The sequence below is a fragment of the Struthio camelus genome, chromosome 6 (genome assembly GCF_040807025.1).
Source record: "Struthio camelus isolate bStrCam1 chromosome 6, bStrCam1.hap1, whole genome shotgun sequence".
In the NCBI taxonomy this organism is placed as follows: Eukaryota; Metazoa; Chordata; class Aves; order Struthioniformes; family Struthionidae; genus Struthio; species Struthio camelus.
In genome coordinates this window covers 32,540,496-32,556,773 of record NC_090947.1, presented here as the reverse complement: position 1 = coordinate 32,556,773, position 16,278 = coordinate 32,540,496, and the positions used below count along the sequence as shown (strand labels likewise).

The following is a 16,278-nucleotide window of genomic DNA, read 5'->3' as shown; positions in this document are numbered from 1 at the left end:
AGCTCCACTGGCTCCTTTTTTCCTGCACTGATCAAAGTCAACAGGCGATGAACCCAAATCTCTTTATGAACGTAGCAATTAAATCCTTTAGGAATAGGAAGGTCGATAATTAGGTGCATGCACTAGGGCAATCATACCCTCTCATCATCTTCATCAGCAATAGCACTTTGAGAAGAGACAAACACAAAGGAGAAAAATGCGTTCTCCGGGCACTGAGGCACAGCAGGCTGCGCAGGACCCACTGCCCTGCAGCAGCCGGGTTTAAAAGTCAAGCAAACGGCCTTTTACAGGGCCCAGCCCAGTGACTGGTTGTGTGTGTAGCTGTGCTGGCATGCTTGATGCATGCAAAGCTCCTCAGGGAGATGGTCAGTGGCATGACCCTTTGGCACACAGCTGGGCAGCAAAGCCCTAAAAACAGGCACCTGCCACCTTCAGAGGCGCCCCAGCGGCTATGCTGGTCCTGGAGGTGCAGCCTGCAGCTAACGCGGGGCCACCTTGGTTGCGGGCACGCTCCTGTCTTCTCCTCTGCCTAATACTTCTACAATGCCTGGATGTCTCTTAGCCTTCAGTGTGAGCATCCTCATGGCTTCTCAAAGCAGCAAGGACTACTGAACTGTTAAGTCTTTCACTAGAAGCTTAACTGCGAGCCCCCCCCCCCCCCCCCGCCCATCCCAAACCTGCCGCGTGAGATCCAGCTCCCTGCTGGCCACTATCAGCAGGCACGGGGGATCGGAGAGCGTGGCCTCTCCCAAGGAGGTTATCGCCTAAACCCGGGGCTCTGCCCTCTCTCAAGTGTGTCACGGCTGCCTTGACACCCACTTGAGACCTGCTGCTCTATCACATTTTGAAAACGCCGTATGGCTAGTCAGAGCAGCCATCTTATGAAATCAAGCTGAATAGTATGCCTTCCGCCTTCCCCCAAAACTGGAGGGAGGGGACGAACAGTCCTGCGAGGTCTCCAAACGGAGCAAGCCACGCTGGGTTTTTGCCAAGACAGCACCAGAAACAACCCAGATATTTTATAAAGTGAGAAACACCACAGGCACAAAAAATACAAGTTGTGCCTGTCCCCATGATCTCAGCTGAGTAATGACAAAATCACTGTACTATCATCCCACTGCTATAAGGCACTACACAGGTTTAATGGAGTTGTTCTATACTCCTGGCAGACGGGTCAGCATTTTCATCGGATGAGGAAAGCGAGGCCTGGGACGGCCGGCTGTCTCGCCGAGGGTGGCATGGCCAGCCTGCAAACAGGATGCCAAGTCCCCACGACCCAGGCCCCCGTGTGCCAACAGCTGGATTCTGCATAATGGGGCCTGCCAATATTTTAGCAACACACTGGAGCGGAGATGCAAGACTTACCCGTGAATAGCGTGGATAGAGTGAGGTTCGTAATGGTATCGTCCTTCCTGGTGGCGCATGTCAATTGGCAAAGGAGCGTGGAAGGCCGGAAAAATGTGCTGCGGAACTGTTGAGGGGAATAGAAGAAGAAGAAAGAAAAAAAGGGACTTCAAAAACTTTTCCTTTCCTTTTAAAACAATTTCAAAGGCACTAAATCTCCATGAATTTCAGAGTAAGAGCAGTGCAAGACAAGGGGTCTTCATGATATCAGCGCTATCATACACCAGAGAAGTGGAATGAATAAATAATCAAAGTCATGCGGAGAAATCCTACATCTTCGACATAAAAGATCTCCAACAGGGTTTTTGACAAAGACAAGCAGCTAAGCGCTCTTTGAACTCGAGGAGATTATAGGAAGCACCAAGGAAAACTAGACTTGCAACGCAAATCAGACTCAACAGAGCCTGGCAGGATCCAGACCTGCATCGTCCCTCGTGCCTGGAGTGGCAGCAAACACCTTTCCTGAAGGTCTGTACAGGTTGGAAATATTTTCCTAAAAACATTACAGGGAGAGCGGCACTAATGCAAACTGTGTAGGCTAGTCAGAAGTGGCTCAAAAGTGCCTACTGCCAGGTTCCGAGAAAGGAGCCCAAATTGCTCTCACTTGTAATCACTTGAGACCCTATTTTTTATTCATTTGAGAAGCTTATTTCATCTTTGATGGAAAGATAAAGTGGTCTCAAAAGGCAGAGAACACCTACATTGACTTATTAGATCTACAGGTTTTAATATTTATTATTGACCCCAAAAGTTACAGTGAGAATACTTGAGCGAGTCGAGCTGACGGAAAATTCATCAGGTTATTTCTCCACACTACCCCCAGCAGTTCTGCCTGGCTGCCTGGGCCTTTTGTTCAAAAATTACAGAAGCTAAAGAAATACAATTAGCAGAGCCTCAATAACGGTACCACAATAGCCCTCTGATAGGGCTCTTCTCATCTATAATAACGCTGATTTCTAGATTTGTATCGGGGATCAGCTTTCAAGATAAAAGGCTGGTTTTGTTCTATCTTTACAAACAGTCAGAAGTTATTGATTCAAGATTGCCTAATATTGTCCCAGGTCTTCCTATTCCCTCTCTGGCTTCTTGCAGAGGCCTCTCTGTGTAACTGAAGATTAAAACCAAAACCAAACCCCTAAGTGAGCATTTCAAAACCCAGTCTGCATTCAGTATTTCTCTGTAACTTGCCTCCATGACAGGTAGCATCTCGCTGTAAAGTGGGAAAAGCAACATCCAAAAGCGTTAAGGCTTGGGCCAAGTCATTCGCTGATGTTAAGCAAACTCCAGCAGCGCCAATCTCTTTTTCTACGAAAGACTTAACATTCAGGCTTTCTCATCTGCGACTCCAGCTGCAGCAGAGCTACGCTGACTCCGTCGAGCGAGGCTGGGCTCCTTTCGGGTCCACTGTGGAAAACCTGCATAAAACCCCCAAACACTTCTTTCCCAGCATACCAGCAAGAGGATCCGAGGCTCCTACTCCCATCGCAACGTGCAATTCCCGAGCGCAGCGCAGCACAAGCACGTCAGCCTGGCTGCCGGGAGAGGTGAGAGACTACACAAAAACAACCCTCCTGCCAACTCAGCTGAAAGGCGTTAAGCTAAGGTAGTCGGGGTGGAAAGTATTTAAGGCTCCACAGCAGACTCGCTCTGCGTGCTGCAGCGAAGGGCTGGCACCGCACGCAACCTGACACACTGGGAGCATTTTTGCAGCCCGCCTAATGCCAGGACACAGTAGGGTCCCTGTTAACTGCTTCCCCCGTCTGATCCTCCTTGCCTCCCCGTGAAGGAGCTCTGAGAGAATAAACTTGCGTCCTTTAGGATTTGCTTTGGCGGGAAAAAGATTCACCCTTTAATCGCCCAGGGTAGGGATGATCTGTTACATTTAGACCCTCGTAAGGAGGCTTCATTTTAAGAGGAAGCCAGTGTTTTTCCAGGTCAGAAACGCAGCACAGTTCAGCCAGCGCCGAAAAGTCACATCCCATCTCCTGGCCCGTGGCGTGCCATATAGCCTCAATCCTTCCCAAACTACGCTCGGCCCAAACCACTGGCCGGGCTGGCAGACACCTAGGGACACTGCCTCCCCCAGGGACGCTGCTGTCCCCTGGCTGCATGCTGAGGCCACAACCCCCAGCTGTCTTGAGGAGGAGGGGGGGAGGCAAGGAGGACTCACCCCCCACCAAAGGCATGAGGGAGCTTCTGCAGGCCAAGGGCATCCTTCCTCTGCATGGGACTTACCCAAGGACTAGGATTTTACATGAAATTTTTACACTAAAATCAAACTGTCCCTGCGCAGCCCTCCCCATGCCAGGCAACAGAAACATCCCCGCAAGCATGAGCCCCCAGATTAGACCTCCTGCAGTGCTCAGCCCCCGTATTTATGCTATACGAATAAACACAGAGGCGCAGGAATCCTTCTGTGGCCCTGGCTCCAACCTGCACCCCTATAAGAAAACTTTCGCAGCCTCCCAAAACAGGGCAGCTACCCTGCCCCCAATGAGCGGATCCCAGGGCAGCGTTAACCCCTACATCGCAGGAAAGCGCTAGCTGACACAGGCTGAAACTGTGCGGGGCATCGCAGTAACGTTTGAACAGTATGGGCAGCCAGACGCTAACCCTGGGCCCATTCCCTGGACCAATTCTGTTCACTAGTACAGACAAAACCATCGAGCACAACAGGTCAAATGCTGAGGTCCCTTAAAAACCAGGCTCGGTATGTCTTACTTTGTAGCTGCCAATTACTAAGTGATTGATTGCTGAGGTAATATCTGTAATTTTTGCGCAAAGAGAGTCCTTCCCTGTCAGTCAGGAGAGCAAGGAAAAATTAAAACAGAGTGTTTGTTCCTTGGCCTCCTTTCCTAGCTAGCCGTCAGCGTAAAAAACAACGCCTGAAAAGAATCCTTCCCTCCTCACACCTCTGATTATTAATAGGAGAAAATTTGCCCATGCATTTCCTCCCTCCCACTCACATGGTTGCTTTGGTTTTAGCGTTTCATGTAGCATTTCAACCTATTTGGACGTATTTGGAGGAGTCAGCAATTTCACTTTTGTTTGGCGCCTGTTTCACTCTCCGGTTGTCTTTTCCCAATACAGCCATGTGCTCTGTGTTTCGTTCCAGCCGAGGGCAAGGGAAATGATTATTTTTGGTGACTTCCCTTTGACACGTTCCACTTTAGGGCTTCCTTTCGGCTTCCCTTCCTTGGAGCACCAGCCAAACCTACTGGCTATGATGGCTGGTGCTATTCCTTTTTATTCTATTCCAGGTGCTTGGTCAGAAATAATGAATGGTTTTATAGGCAATCAACTACCAATTCATAAACGTCAGCCCTGCTCTGCTTCTTGTTCCCACCCCTCCTGAAGAGAGCAGCGAGCTGGCAGCAGAACAGCAACACACGCGATTAACAAAGATGGATGTTTTACACATACAATTTTAAAAGACAATTATATTCAATTACTTCAAGTAAGTCATGGTGATATATTTCTGAATAGCCACGGGAAGGGCAATATGATGATTAGGGCAATGAATTTGCCGACTTTAATCTAATCAAGGCAATCTCTTGTTTAGCATTATCTGCTTTGCAGTGGCAGAGGATTTACCAAACCCAAGCAATCTTTGAAGATTTAACCCCAAACCTGCCTAATTAGCCTTAGTGATGATTATTCTACACAGGTGGAAGAAGCTTTCAGCAGCAGGCCCAGGGAAAATTTCTCCCCAGGAAAAGGCTTAGCCAGGCCTAGCCATTAGGCACACCGCACTGAACTGCAAAAGCACAAAACCGGGCCCGCAAAAGTCCTGTAAACATTTTCTCTGGCGCTCACGGAAGGAAGAGAAAACTGAAGAACAAATCAAAGCAGTATCAAATGGGCAGGGACAAAGAAAAAAACACCAGTGTTTTGTACAGAAATAATATTGCTCTTCATTAAGTTTATGGCACGCAGCTCCTGAGGTAAAGTATGACGGTACCTTAGAAACCCACGGATGGGAGCCCCACCTTGCACCCAACTGCTACTCCTACAGGAATGTGTCTGCTGCACCGCACGGGCTGATAAGGAAAAAGACGCTGCTACCTGTCCCCACTTGTCAGAGCTGATTTTCTGGCCAAGGTTTATTAGTAAGACATGGACCTCCCACTGCTATATTCTCATCCTCTTCTATTCAGAGGCCAGCCAACCCTCTGGCTTCAAAGAGAAAAGATATGAAGCAGAAAGGCAAGTTTAAAGGGGATGTCCCTTTGCTGAAAATCCCAGGAATCGGGGAGGGAGGCATCAGAAACGGGCATTTTTTGAGGATGATGCAGGCTTTTGATTATCTCCGCAGATAAGCCTGTGCTTCAAGAGAAACATATACTGCACGTATGGGTTTGTACAGCAAGCAAAGGTACCGTTTTGACATCACCCACAGCTGCAACTCTTTTTGAGCCCAAAAAGGAGAATTACGAAGGGTCAAGTAATTCCAAATACTTCAGCCTGCACACACGATTTCTTTTCTTTTTTTTTTTTCCCTCCCTTTTAAAGAAATCAGACCCCACACCACTGAATTGTTACACTTCGCAGTCTGCTTTGACAAAAGCTATTTTGAAAGCCCTTCCTTCTCCGAAGGGGGTTAAAGGAATCTGCCTAACTGGAAACAGACAGTGGCCCCCAACGGTAGGAAAAGCAACAGACGGGGGAAAATTCAAACTACCACGCTCGTAATCAGCTTTCCACAACCAACAAGAATTTAAAGGACATCTTATGTTACCCCTTGGAGCTGTGGCGTAGTAACCCCGGAGGTCAGGGCCGCAGCAAGAGCGGGGATAGGAAAACACCACGAGGAGCGCAGCAGGCGTGCTCCGTGCCATCTGATACACACCGGGAATCCCACTGGTTTATCTAAACCACATGCATGCTGCGCAGACCAGGAGGTGGGCTCCAAGAATGTGTTTTTCCTGCGGACACCCTGTCCGACAAAATCTCCCCCAGGGGCAAGTGGTCCTGGCTCTGAGCGGGCTCCTTTGCCATGTCAGGAACAGAGGATGATCTTTTTGCAATCAACTGGAAAGCTACTTGTTAAGGAAATAAAGAGGAAGATTTCTACCTGAATACTTCCATACCTGTAATGCTTTTTTCCAGACATGTTTCCTTTTTATAATAGAGGAAAAACAAATAATGATTTCTTGAGATCCCTTTTGCCTTCATTTCCTATGACTCCTATGACACATGATCCCTTTCATGAAGGGATCACAAATTTCCTTGCAAAGGCTAATTAAGCTCCACCTCACTTCAGGAAGAGAAGCAAACATTCATACACGTTTGATACGCTTCCCTTTTTACTCATGGGGGACTGAAACTGGGTGAAGTAAAATAACTTGCCCAAGTCTATGTGGTCAAACAAGTAGCAGCTTCCAGAGACAGCAAAGCTGAGACACCTCCGCCCGCGGCCTTCAACCACAGCAGGCAGAAACTGCAACTTCATCTCTGAAACGCTTCAGAGTCCAAGGGCATTGGACGGATGTGGATTAGTGGGAGAAAAACTTCTCCAGACAATCCTGTTACCAAGGTGTCACTAGCAACTTTACACAAACAGCTGACCCAGAAAGAGTGAAAAGGGGATATCCCAAAAGATGCTGGTGAGTGTCTGCTAGTGCTTACACAGTACTAAAGCTGCACTTTTGTGAGCTGGGTGTCTGTTACCAGAGATGGCGGAGATGCCGTTTGGTGCAACACTACAGTTTGCAACACTTGGTGCTTTTCTTCGAGGTCCATCTCCTTTGAAAAGGATAATGGCAAAGTAACCACTACCCCGGCTAGACACTACATGTAAAACTCATTCGTCAGAAGATGCACGTGTGAGTTTTCCCCATCTCTAGAGCACAGACCCTTCTTATTGTCCACGTTTTCTCCTAGATGTCCAAATTTCAGTCTCTTCTCAAAGGCAAGGTTACAAATAAAACAAACACACCCTTCAGTGAAAGAAGCCCAAAGCGTCAAGCGAAAAATTAGAGCAGAGACAGCATTCGTTTTGTTGTTACACTTTTTAGAGTCCCCGTTTTACTTATCCATACCATACGTTTTAAAACTACACATTTTGGCCCCCGCTGACTCTAAAGATAGCAAATTTCACGTTTGTTTTGGAACGGCAAATAACAAATCAGGCTTTGCTCCAAAGCCTTTGCGTAGTGACTTGCCTCACGTTAAGCAGCGCAGATTCCCCCCGAGTTCAGCAGGACTCGCTCCAGAGGGAGTCACATACACGCTCGCACAGCGCTCAGCTCCCGGCCTTACGCCCGTGCCGGCACAGCCGGGCCGCGCGTGCTACGTGGGAAGGGAAGCCGAAGCTGGCCCTGGGTGAACGAGTGCGTGTGTGGCTACTTGCCTCCCTTTGATGTTTTCTCCTCAGCGTTTCAGCGTCGTAGCTGGAACGCCGCCCCTATCGCCCAGCGCTTCGGGTCGTAGGTATCGGCGAGGGAGATGTTTTTGTGTTTATGTGACGTCCCCGGAATAATGATCTCGCTGTTTAAGTGAGTTGAGCGAATGAATGAGCACAAGAAAAACATCTTTACTGAAAGCACAGCCAAAGTTAATGCACCATTAATAATAGCTCGGGTGAATTATTGGAAGAGATAATAGGGCTGGGGTCAGGGAAGGTCTGAGACAAAGAACGGGGAAAATTGGGTCACAGAAACATGACAGAGCAGATCACACTGGTACGCCTGCGGGATTCTCCTCAGATGAAGTCATGTGTTACCACACAGAATATTAACTGCTTTGCAAGGAAAGCCATTCCCAGAACTATCTTTCAAATCAATATAGGGAGGAAGGGGGGGCAGAGACATACAGTAGCTGCCTCTCAGCCTCTGTCAGGCCCCTGTTCGAGTGCTTAACTTTAATGTTGTTTTGATAGTTTGCAGAATCCACCAAGTGCACGCTTACCTCAGAAAGGGATAATTATGTGGTTGCTAATTACACCAATCTGCATATTTTTTAAGCATGGAGACGAACACGCGTCTCAAGGAATAACTGCCCTCTCTGAACTGCAGCACAGCGCGTTTCAGGCAAAGCTGTTTCAGGTACTTCAGCAGTGACAGCTTTTCTGTCTCCAAAAACGCCCCGCAGGTTGGTGGATCGGACACGAAGCTGCAACCTCCATCTCCAGCCCCACCAGCTGCCTGACTTCATGACACTAAATTATTGACTAAACCTCAGCACGTCAGAATTTCCCCATTTAGATAATAATACCTCCCTACCTCAGAGGTTTGGTGAATGTTTACACAGCACTTCAGAAATGATGTGGTAATTAAGTGCTCAGTATTATTGTATCAACGTGTATAATGATTCCAGCAGACAATACTGTAAACAGGACTGCAGCGTGCGTGCTTTGCTTTTGTTTGGCTTGTTAGCATTTGGTTTGGTTTTTACACAGCACACTGCAATTATTATTGGTTAATTGTTATGCTGTTTTATTACCTGCTGAGTGGCTTTGACAAAAGAGGAACTTGATGGATAAAATAATTAAGATAATGACTACTGCCTAAGCAGCAATTCATTCTGGCCTGCTATGAACATGATGTACATGATGCAAAGATGTACACGAGGCCGGATCCCACCAGCTCACCTGAGGGAAACCCTTCTCCTGGCCTGAGGATTATGGGGCTTTTGGAAAGGCATTCAACCAGCTCTCCTCCATCCAGCAGAAGGCAGCAATCAGTTCTCCCTTCTTCTAACACACACAATGAAGAAAGATGGGGGAGTCCTGATGTTAGAAAGCCATTTTATTTGGACAATGCTCGCTGGGATGCTGGAGAAGGTAATGTGCTTAGCATCACTCTGGGTTCGGTGCAGCAAACTGACCTTTCCGCTCAGGTGAGCGATTGCGATAAAGAATACAAAATGAGCTTCTATCGGACAAATAGCTCAGGTAAGGATAAATATCTTGTGGGAGAGCGGGCAGTAGAAGGAGGAGAAAGGAGTCTACTGGGATGCAGACACGTGAAGAGTAAGCAAGAAATAATCAAAAATACCTTGCCATTCTTCAGCTATAAAAATAACAAAGAAGCCTTGAAAATAGCATAATAGAACTGACACCACAAAGCAACTGCAAGACAGAGTCAGAGCAACTCTGCACTTGGACAAAGTGAGGTACAGTATGGAGCAGAAAACAAAACCGAGAATACTTGCCTCTCAGCTTACCGCTTCCCCAGCGAAATTGCTGGAACCCCCAGAACACACCTCTCTATAGATTCAACCCAAGCACAGTGCAGTGTAAAGACCTGAAACCTGTTTGCCTCTCTTCCAGCCAAAGAGACCACGTAGATGGCCATTCAACTCCCTGCAATGACATAGGCTTTGGGCGTCGATGCGGATGGGGTGCTTATCCTATGCATAATAAAGTATGTTCCTGGACTCACTTGCCTTAAAAAAAGCCATCAGACATTGCAAATGAATGCGTTCAGTCCCCACCCAACCACCACCACCAGGACACAGGGCGCTGCCAGATGCACAGTAAGCGGAACAAGAGAGCGCACCCCACCCCGTCCCGATAGCGAGGGCTTCAGTCGGTCAGGGAAAACATGAGACTTGAGGAACTGCACATACATTTCTTCTCCGCCCCAAGAAGAAGGCAGTATGCTTAAACAAACTCAGGCCCTCATGAAAGTAAGATATTCTCATTCATCTCTGTCTAACCCATCTTAAAGCTCCTGGCACCTCCCCTCAGCTTGCTCTGATGCAACCTTTGTGGAGGGCATTAGCCTGTCAGTCTTTTCTGGGGCAAAAGAGTTATAACAATTACAGCAAGGCTAAAAACAGCCTTTCTCTCCAATGGAAAATTTAGATTAAAAATATAAAAGTTCACTGACGTTTGCTATAGAAAACTAGTCTTTCCGTTAAGGACTCAAACCCTGAAATACCTCAGCTGCTCTGAAATCCTGCCGCCAAGGCTCTTACGCTTGGCCACCGAGGGCTGGGGCTGCCCGCCTTGGCCAGGCACTACTGGCTGCTGCAAAACTCCTGCAATGCACTCCCGCACGTCAGCTGGCTTCGCACCAGAACTTATGTTTGACTAAAAGCATAGGCTTTCGGGCACTTCTCTTGGCGAGAAAAGGGGCATTTTCTGAAGTATGCAGACAACTCGTACTGAAAGTTCTATTTTTGCTCTTGTACAACAGGTTTTTACCTAAAATTTTCAACAGCTTCAAAACAGGATTGTGCGGATGAATTTATTCAAGTCTACGAAAATACTTTGAGACATTCAAGTGGGAGTCTGTAAATAAATAATGCATCACCTTTATTATTCTACCAGAGTCCTTGGGGTCTTGGGGTTACCACTATGTGGTTGCCTTAAGGGGACAAATCATTATTTTTATGCATCTGGGAAGGATAAATAACATGAAAGAATGAATTTCCCACAGCCAGGTTCTGCCACAGAGACCTCAGTGAGTATGAGACAGTCCTGTAGACGGACGGTTGCCTGCAATTCAGCTGAATACCTAAGCTCCGATGGCTTTCTGAAGCACAATAATTAGAAAGGTCTCTTTAGCAGCACTGGCTGTTTAAGTCCTAAATAGCCTGAGTTGGCACAAGGTTAAGTACAACTGTTTTGAAAAGAGAAAAACATTTTCCAGTAACTTATACTGTTAAAAACAGCCCCCAAAAGATCAAAATGGTTTATGACCCATTATATTTTAGAACGTAAGAAGAACATAGAAGTGATGAACTTGAAACTTTTGGACTTTATTACAACAGTATCTGTCAACATGGGAAGTTCCTGAAACACATTGCTGACAACTTTCACTTCCTGGGAAATTTAGAACAACAACAACGACTTTCTCTCCTAAGTGAGCCTTCAATTCTTCTTCAGGACAAAATGCAATTTCAAACATCAGCATAGCAACTGTGCGCGGCAACCTGCTCCGCTTCTATGCGGCTGCTGACAAAGTCACCAAAGCCTCAGTCTTTGAGCTGCAGCACAAAGTGTTGCTGTTGAGGCCCTTTGCTTCAATCACAATAAGCATCTCACGCCAAACGTGTTCATTGCTGGAGCATATTCAGGCGCAACGCCAAGGGATGAGTCTGCTTAAATGCTTCAGCTGAGGGAGGATGTAAGCCACAGAGGTTAGGACAGGGCTGGACAACAGGAGGCAAATCCTCTGACCAGGCTGTGCTGCTGCCACCAGCCAACATGCCCCGTTATACCTGATGGCAGGACGTGACACCCTTTTCCAGGGCAAAAACTTCCCGCTGCCCTGGACTTTGCCTTCAGCGAATGAGGAGCTGCAATTTCTGAATAGTAGAAAACAAAACCAAATGGCCTGATGCAGCTTATTAATTCCACTGGTCTTGAGCTGCAAACGTTGAGAGTCTTGAAAAAATCACTTAATTGCCAGGCTGTCATGCCAACATGTATTTTGAGGACGCTGCCAATCTGACAGTTATTAACAAACAATGAGGCCACAAGCCCTGACAGCACCAAGCGCCTTGTTACTTCTACTCATGCGCTGCATCCCAACAGGAAGTACTTAATAAGAATAATAATATCCCGAAAGGCCAACCTACGGCACTGCAATTAAAAAGCTTTTCTGTCTCATTTTGGGGTGGGGGAGAAGAGGGGGAAATTAAAATCAGACAGGAAATTCCACTAGAACAAGCTGGCTTATGTCCTAATAACACAGGACTGTGCCAACTCCTCCAGAAAGCAGAGGAGAGGGAGGGGAAAAAAAAAAAAAAGAAAGAAAAAAAGAAGCCCTCTAGACTGACTCAGATCTAAGGCTACATTGTGGTTCGACTGTGGCTGCAATTCTAAAGGGAGAAAGGCAGCTCAATCAAATAAAAGGAAGTTTGCTTTTCTAGTACGCTGCTGTTATATAATGTAACCGTTGTATTAAAGCGAAGCCACTGCAGCTTTGTCAAGAAAACACACAGGCTGATAAGCTTGAAGGGCCAGATGGATCTTGGGGCTTGTTCTCCCAACAGCTGCTGCAAGAGAATGGAAAAAAGGAGGAGAAAAAAAAAATCCCAACAAGCTAGCAAGAAATCCCGGAGCGTAAGGGGTAGGGAGGGAGGTAAGGGCAGACCAGATGGTGGGTAAACTTGTGCCTGCCTGGACGGGGTTTTACGTGTGTTACAGTTAAAGGCAGCAGGAGAAAAAACAGTAGATCAAAAAAAAAAAAAATCACACAAGCACACAGATCCCTCTAGATAGCTCGGTTTAAAGAAGACAACATGCCTACAGATTTAAGGTGAGAAATTTTCTCTGAGTTTTTATAAAGCATCATCCTGCTTCCTCGAAAGGCAGTAGCAGCCTGAATTTCAGACTCAATAACCAGGCCAAGGAGACTTGCCATTGACTGCTTTGGGACTCAGCCAATGAATGGCAAATTCTTCCAGTAGCATCTTCCCCTGTGTATTTCATGTTTAAAGCTCATTTCACAGTGGGAGCCACATCCCTTGAAAGTGATTGTGAAAAGGGACCATGTGAACCTCAGCTGACCACTAAAGTGCCTCATGCGTTCCTAAATAGCCCCGTCCCAATCTCCTAGGGTCCCCACTACCAGACTAAGGGAGGCCCCTGCCATCCTCAAGGCATTTCTTTTTCTTGCTGCCCCCAGGAGAGAGAAATGCATTTAATGCACGTGCAAATGAGGTCCTGACAGAGATCCTGTCTCTTGCTTAAGGCTGCTCTGTGGAGGGGCAGGGAGTCAAGGGCAAGTTCACAAGCAGATGAACACAGACGTACTGCACTACACCACGACCAGCTCATCTGTTCCCAGAGCTTGATTTTAAATCTGAGTAAACCATTCCTCACTTCTCAAAGTACAACTGCTTCAGCTCATCTATAAAAAAGGATAAATTTTAATTTGCCATTACATGGAGACATTATGGGAGATACTTTTAATTGCCATTTAAAACCAAGAGGCACCAGAGGATATAGAGATGCCTTCAACTGCATCCCATATGACTAGGTCCAGGGTTTCCCCAATAAGATGTGGAGGGAAAGGAAAGTTTAGCAGCCATGGACTGGAGACAATCAGGCTGCTCAAGTACCAAAGGGCAAAACTAGCAAAAGGAGGAGACAGAGCACATTAGCTATCACACAGCACGCTCTGCATGATACTTCTCATCCTACAGCAAGTCTAGCGGAGCCCTGACTGCACACCTTCTCCTCATGCAAATAAAAAACGTTATTCATGAGCATTATCCCAAGCTGCAGCCTTAGGAGCAGGTCTACAGACGGAGATGGCTTTTAGCATTCCAGTCTGCCCTGCCTCACACTCCCGGCCACGCATTCACACCCCTCCCCTAAAGGGGCACCAGCACTCACACACCCAGCCAGCTGAGGGAGTTCATCCAGTTGAAAACTAATCACCTAGTATTTTTATCATATGGGTTTTCAGCTGGATCAACTCCCTGAACCAGTTTAGCATGAGATCGCTGCTGCAAGAGCGAACAACAAACCCCCTTTGGCTGCCGTTCAGTGAACGCTTCCGGCTAGCGTGGGCCCTGGCTGCCGTTGAAAGCAGCAGCCCTGACGTCCCCTGGCCATGCATCCCCACTTCCAAGCCCCTCTCTCCATTACGGTGGCCAGGCTGTTTTTGTGTGGCTGCATGCGTGAAGAACACATCCCAGTGAAAAATAACAGACCACCCTTCCCAAAGGCTGGTGTCCAGGTGGAGGAGCTTCATGGCCTGGCTCACAGCTCAGCCTCCCAAATCCTTGCCCAGGAGAGGGCATGGCTGCTTATTCATAGGTTGATCAAACTATGCTTAGAGTAGTTGCACCGACTTAGCCTTTGCAAACTAAATACATATCACAGAATCCATAAGTAGCACAACAGCAGCTGTTGGCACCAGGTAACTTGAAGGAGCTAGAAAGCAGCTTTGCAGAAGAAAACTCTTAAGGATATGCTTAACAGCTATGCTTTCGTGAGATTTAAGTGGCCACAAGAAAGGGCACACCAGCCCGCCCTAAGCAAAGGCCTACCTGAATAGTCTCTACCACCACAGAGCTGCTATCATAGGGACACCCATACTCGCTCACGCTACAAAGACTTTCTCCATCTTCCAGGACAAGGTTGCGCTTCAAAAGCCACACTAGCATTTCTAGCCTCTTCAATCCAAACCACAGAAGTGAGTTTGCTTTCTTTATGCATCTGCTCCTCCAGGCACTAAAATAAACTGAAATCAAACCATTCCTATAGACAAAGGCTTGAAAGTCCTTCCCTCCATATGAAAGGTCTATTTATATTATTTGTAAATTGAACAAACTGAGTTTGGAAAACCCCCATATAGAATCTGTGTGCATTTTGACCGAACCTTTTCCTGGAAATGGAAGCAAAGATGTTTTCTATTAGAGTCACAATACAATTATGGGGCTGGGTGCTTTGCTTGCACCTATTCCCAGGTGATAAGCACCTCAAGAGCCTTCAGAGAGGAGTTTTGTGAGCTTTTATACTTTAGGACATCAGTCCTGAAAGCACTGCTAGTCCATAAAGATTGAGAGGACGCTGCATGCACCAGCTTTCACTCAAGTGAAAGGCAGCTTGTTGCTTTTCAGCGAACACAAAGTCTTACTGGGAGAGGGGTGAGGAAGTTACCTGTTTTACCCAGCTGTGGTTTTGGTGCTGGCTAATAACTCCCATGTATCATCCTGCCTTGGTATGAAAATTTTCTGACTGGTGTTAAAAACGGTCCCAGCACAGTTTGCAGCACGTTCTCCAGGCAGCTCATGCAAAGCGCTTGTTGTTAGCATGCTGCTTGTGTAATTAGGTGCTTACGTCTGGAAGGGGTCTTGGGAAGGTCCTGAAGAGTGATTGCAGTTCAGCATACTCACCCACCTGGCAACACACTGATTTATGGCCCGCTCAGTTAATAGCTCTGCTTAACACAGGAGTTTGTCGAGATTAAGTAATTGCCTTAAACAAAAAGTTTATTATCTTTAAGTCTCTGCTGATGAATGACGGGGTGTTAGAAGAATCATGTGAAAGATTATCTGTGATTCCCTCCCACTTTAAGAAGGAGAAAAAAAATAAAAGATTTTAAAAGACAACCTTTTCCAAAGTAGTTTGAAAGCTCACAACTTACATTGAAATGTGATTGCAAACACAGTTACAAACAGGAGGTTTTACATATTGCCTAGAATCTAATAAATAGCTCTAGTAATAGCACTCTGCCATGTTTCTCCCAAGAACTCCTAAATGTTTTGCAAACATTAATTAAAACTAGCCCTGAGAGACAACTGATCCTATCCCACAATAATCAGGTCAGGAATAAACCAAGATGTAAAGTCTATTTGGTTTTTATACATAACATAGTGACCCTTCCTATTCTAGAAGGATCTGGAAACTTTGCAATCTAGAAAACACTGCAAATAACCATAAAGTTAAAGGATCTTGCATGCTAAATTCTGCAGCTATTTTTGCTCATCTCTACTTCCAGATGCTTCAGCAGGGTTAATTGACTTGACTGAGGTCACCCACTTCCGTTGCCTCGTGAAACTCAGATCCGGCAGTGCACCAGAGTACACGGGGCTGTGACCTGCCCCACACGCGCCCCGAGAAGGGACATGGCAAGCAGCGCTGGCGCCTCGTGCAAGAAGAACATGCAGTCCAAATCTTCTGTCTTCCTTTGCCCCCCCCCCCCTTTTCCATTGCACCCCTAAATCTGCTCAGAACGGGCACGTGAGCAAACGCACGTGTCAGAAGAGCTTGGACACGAGGCTAACAGGCAGGCGGTGTACACAGGGCAGGCAAAAAACAGGTTGCATCCCTGTTGCAACCATTAAATAATGTTCCCATAGGTCATAAAATCAGATGCGCTGTCCCCCCCTCCAGATCACTTCAAGTCCTTCCTGCAATAAAACGATACTTGGCTCCAGCTTTTTCTAGCACTTCTCATATTACCT

The 16,278-nt window shown here is 46.8% G+C and overlaps 1 protein-coding gene across 4 annotated transcripts in view; it reads right to left on the bottom strand.

The window, feature by feature from the left end:
• The window catches only part of GLI2 (GLI family zinc finger 2), a 312,116-nt gene that overhangs the window by 71,351 nt on the left and 224,487 nt on the right, over positions 1-16,278 (bottom strand). For all 4 annotated transcript variants that reach the window (XM_068949027.1, XM_068949025.1, XM_068949028.1 and 1 more), the window contains one exon: positions 1,366-1,471. In XM_068949027.1, the coding sequence (XP_068805128.1) occupies positions 1,366-1,471 (106 nt within the window). The remainder of the gene's footprint in view (positions 1-1,365; positions 1,472-16,278) is intronic.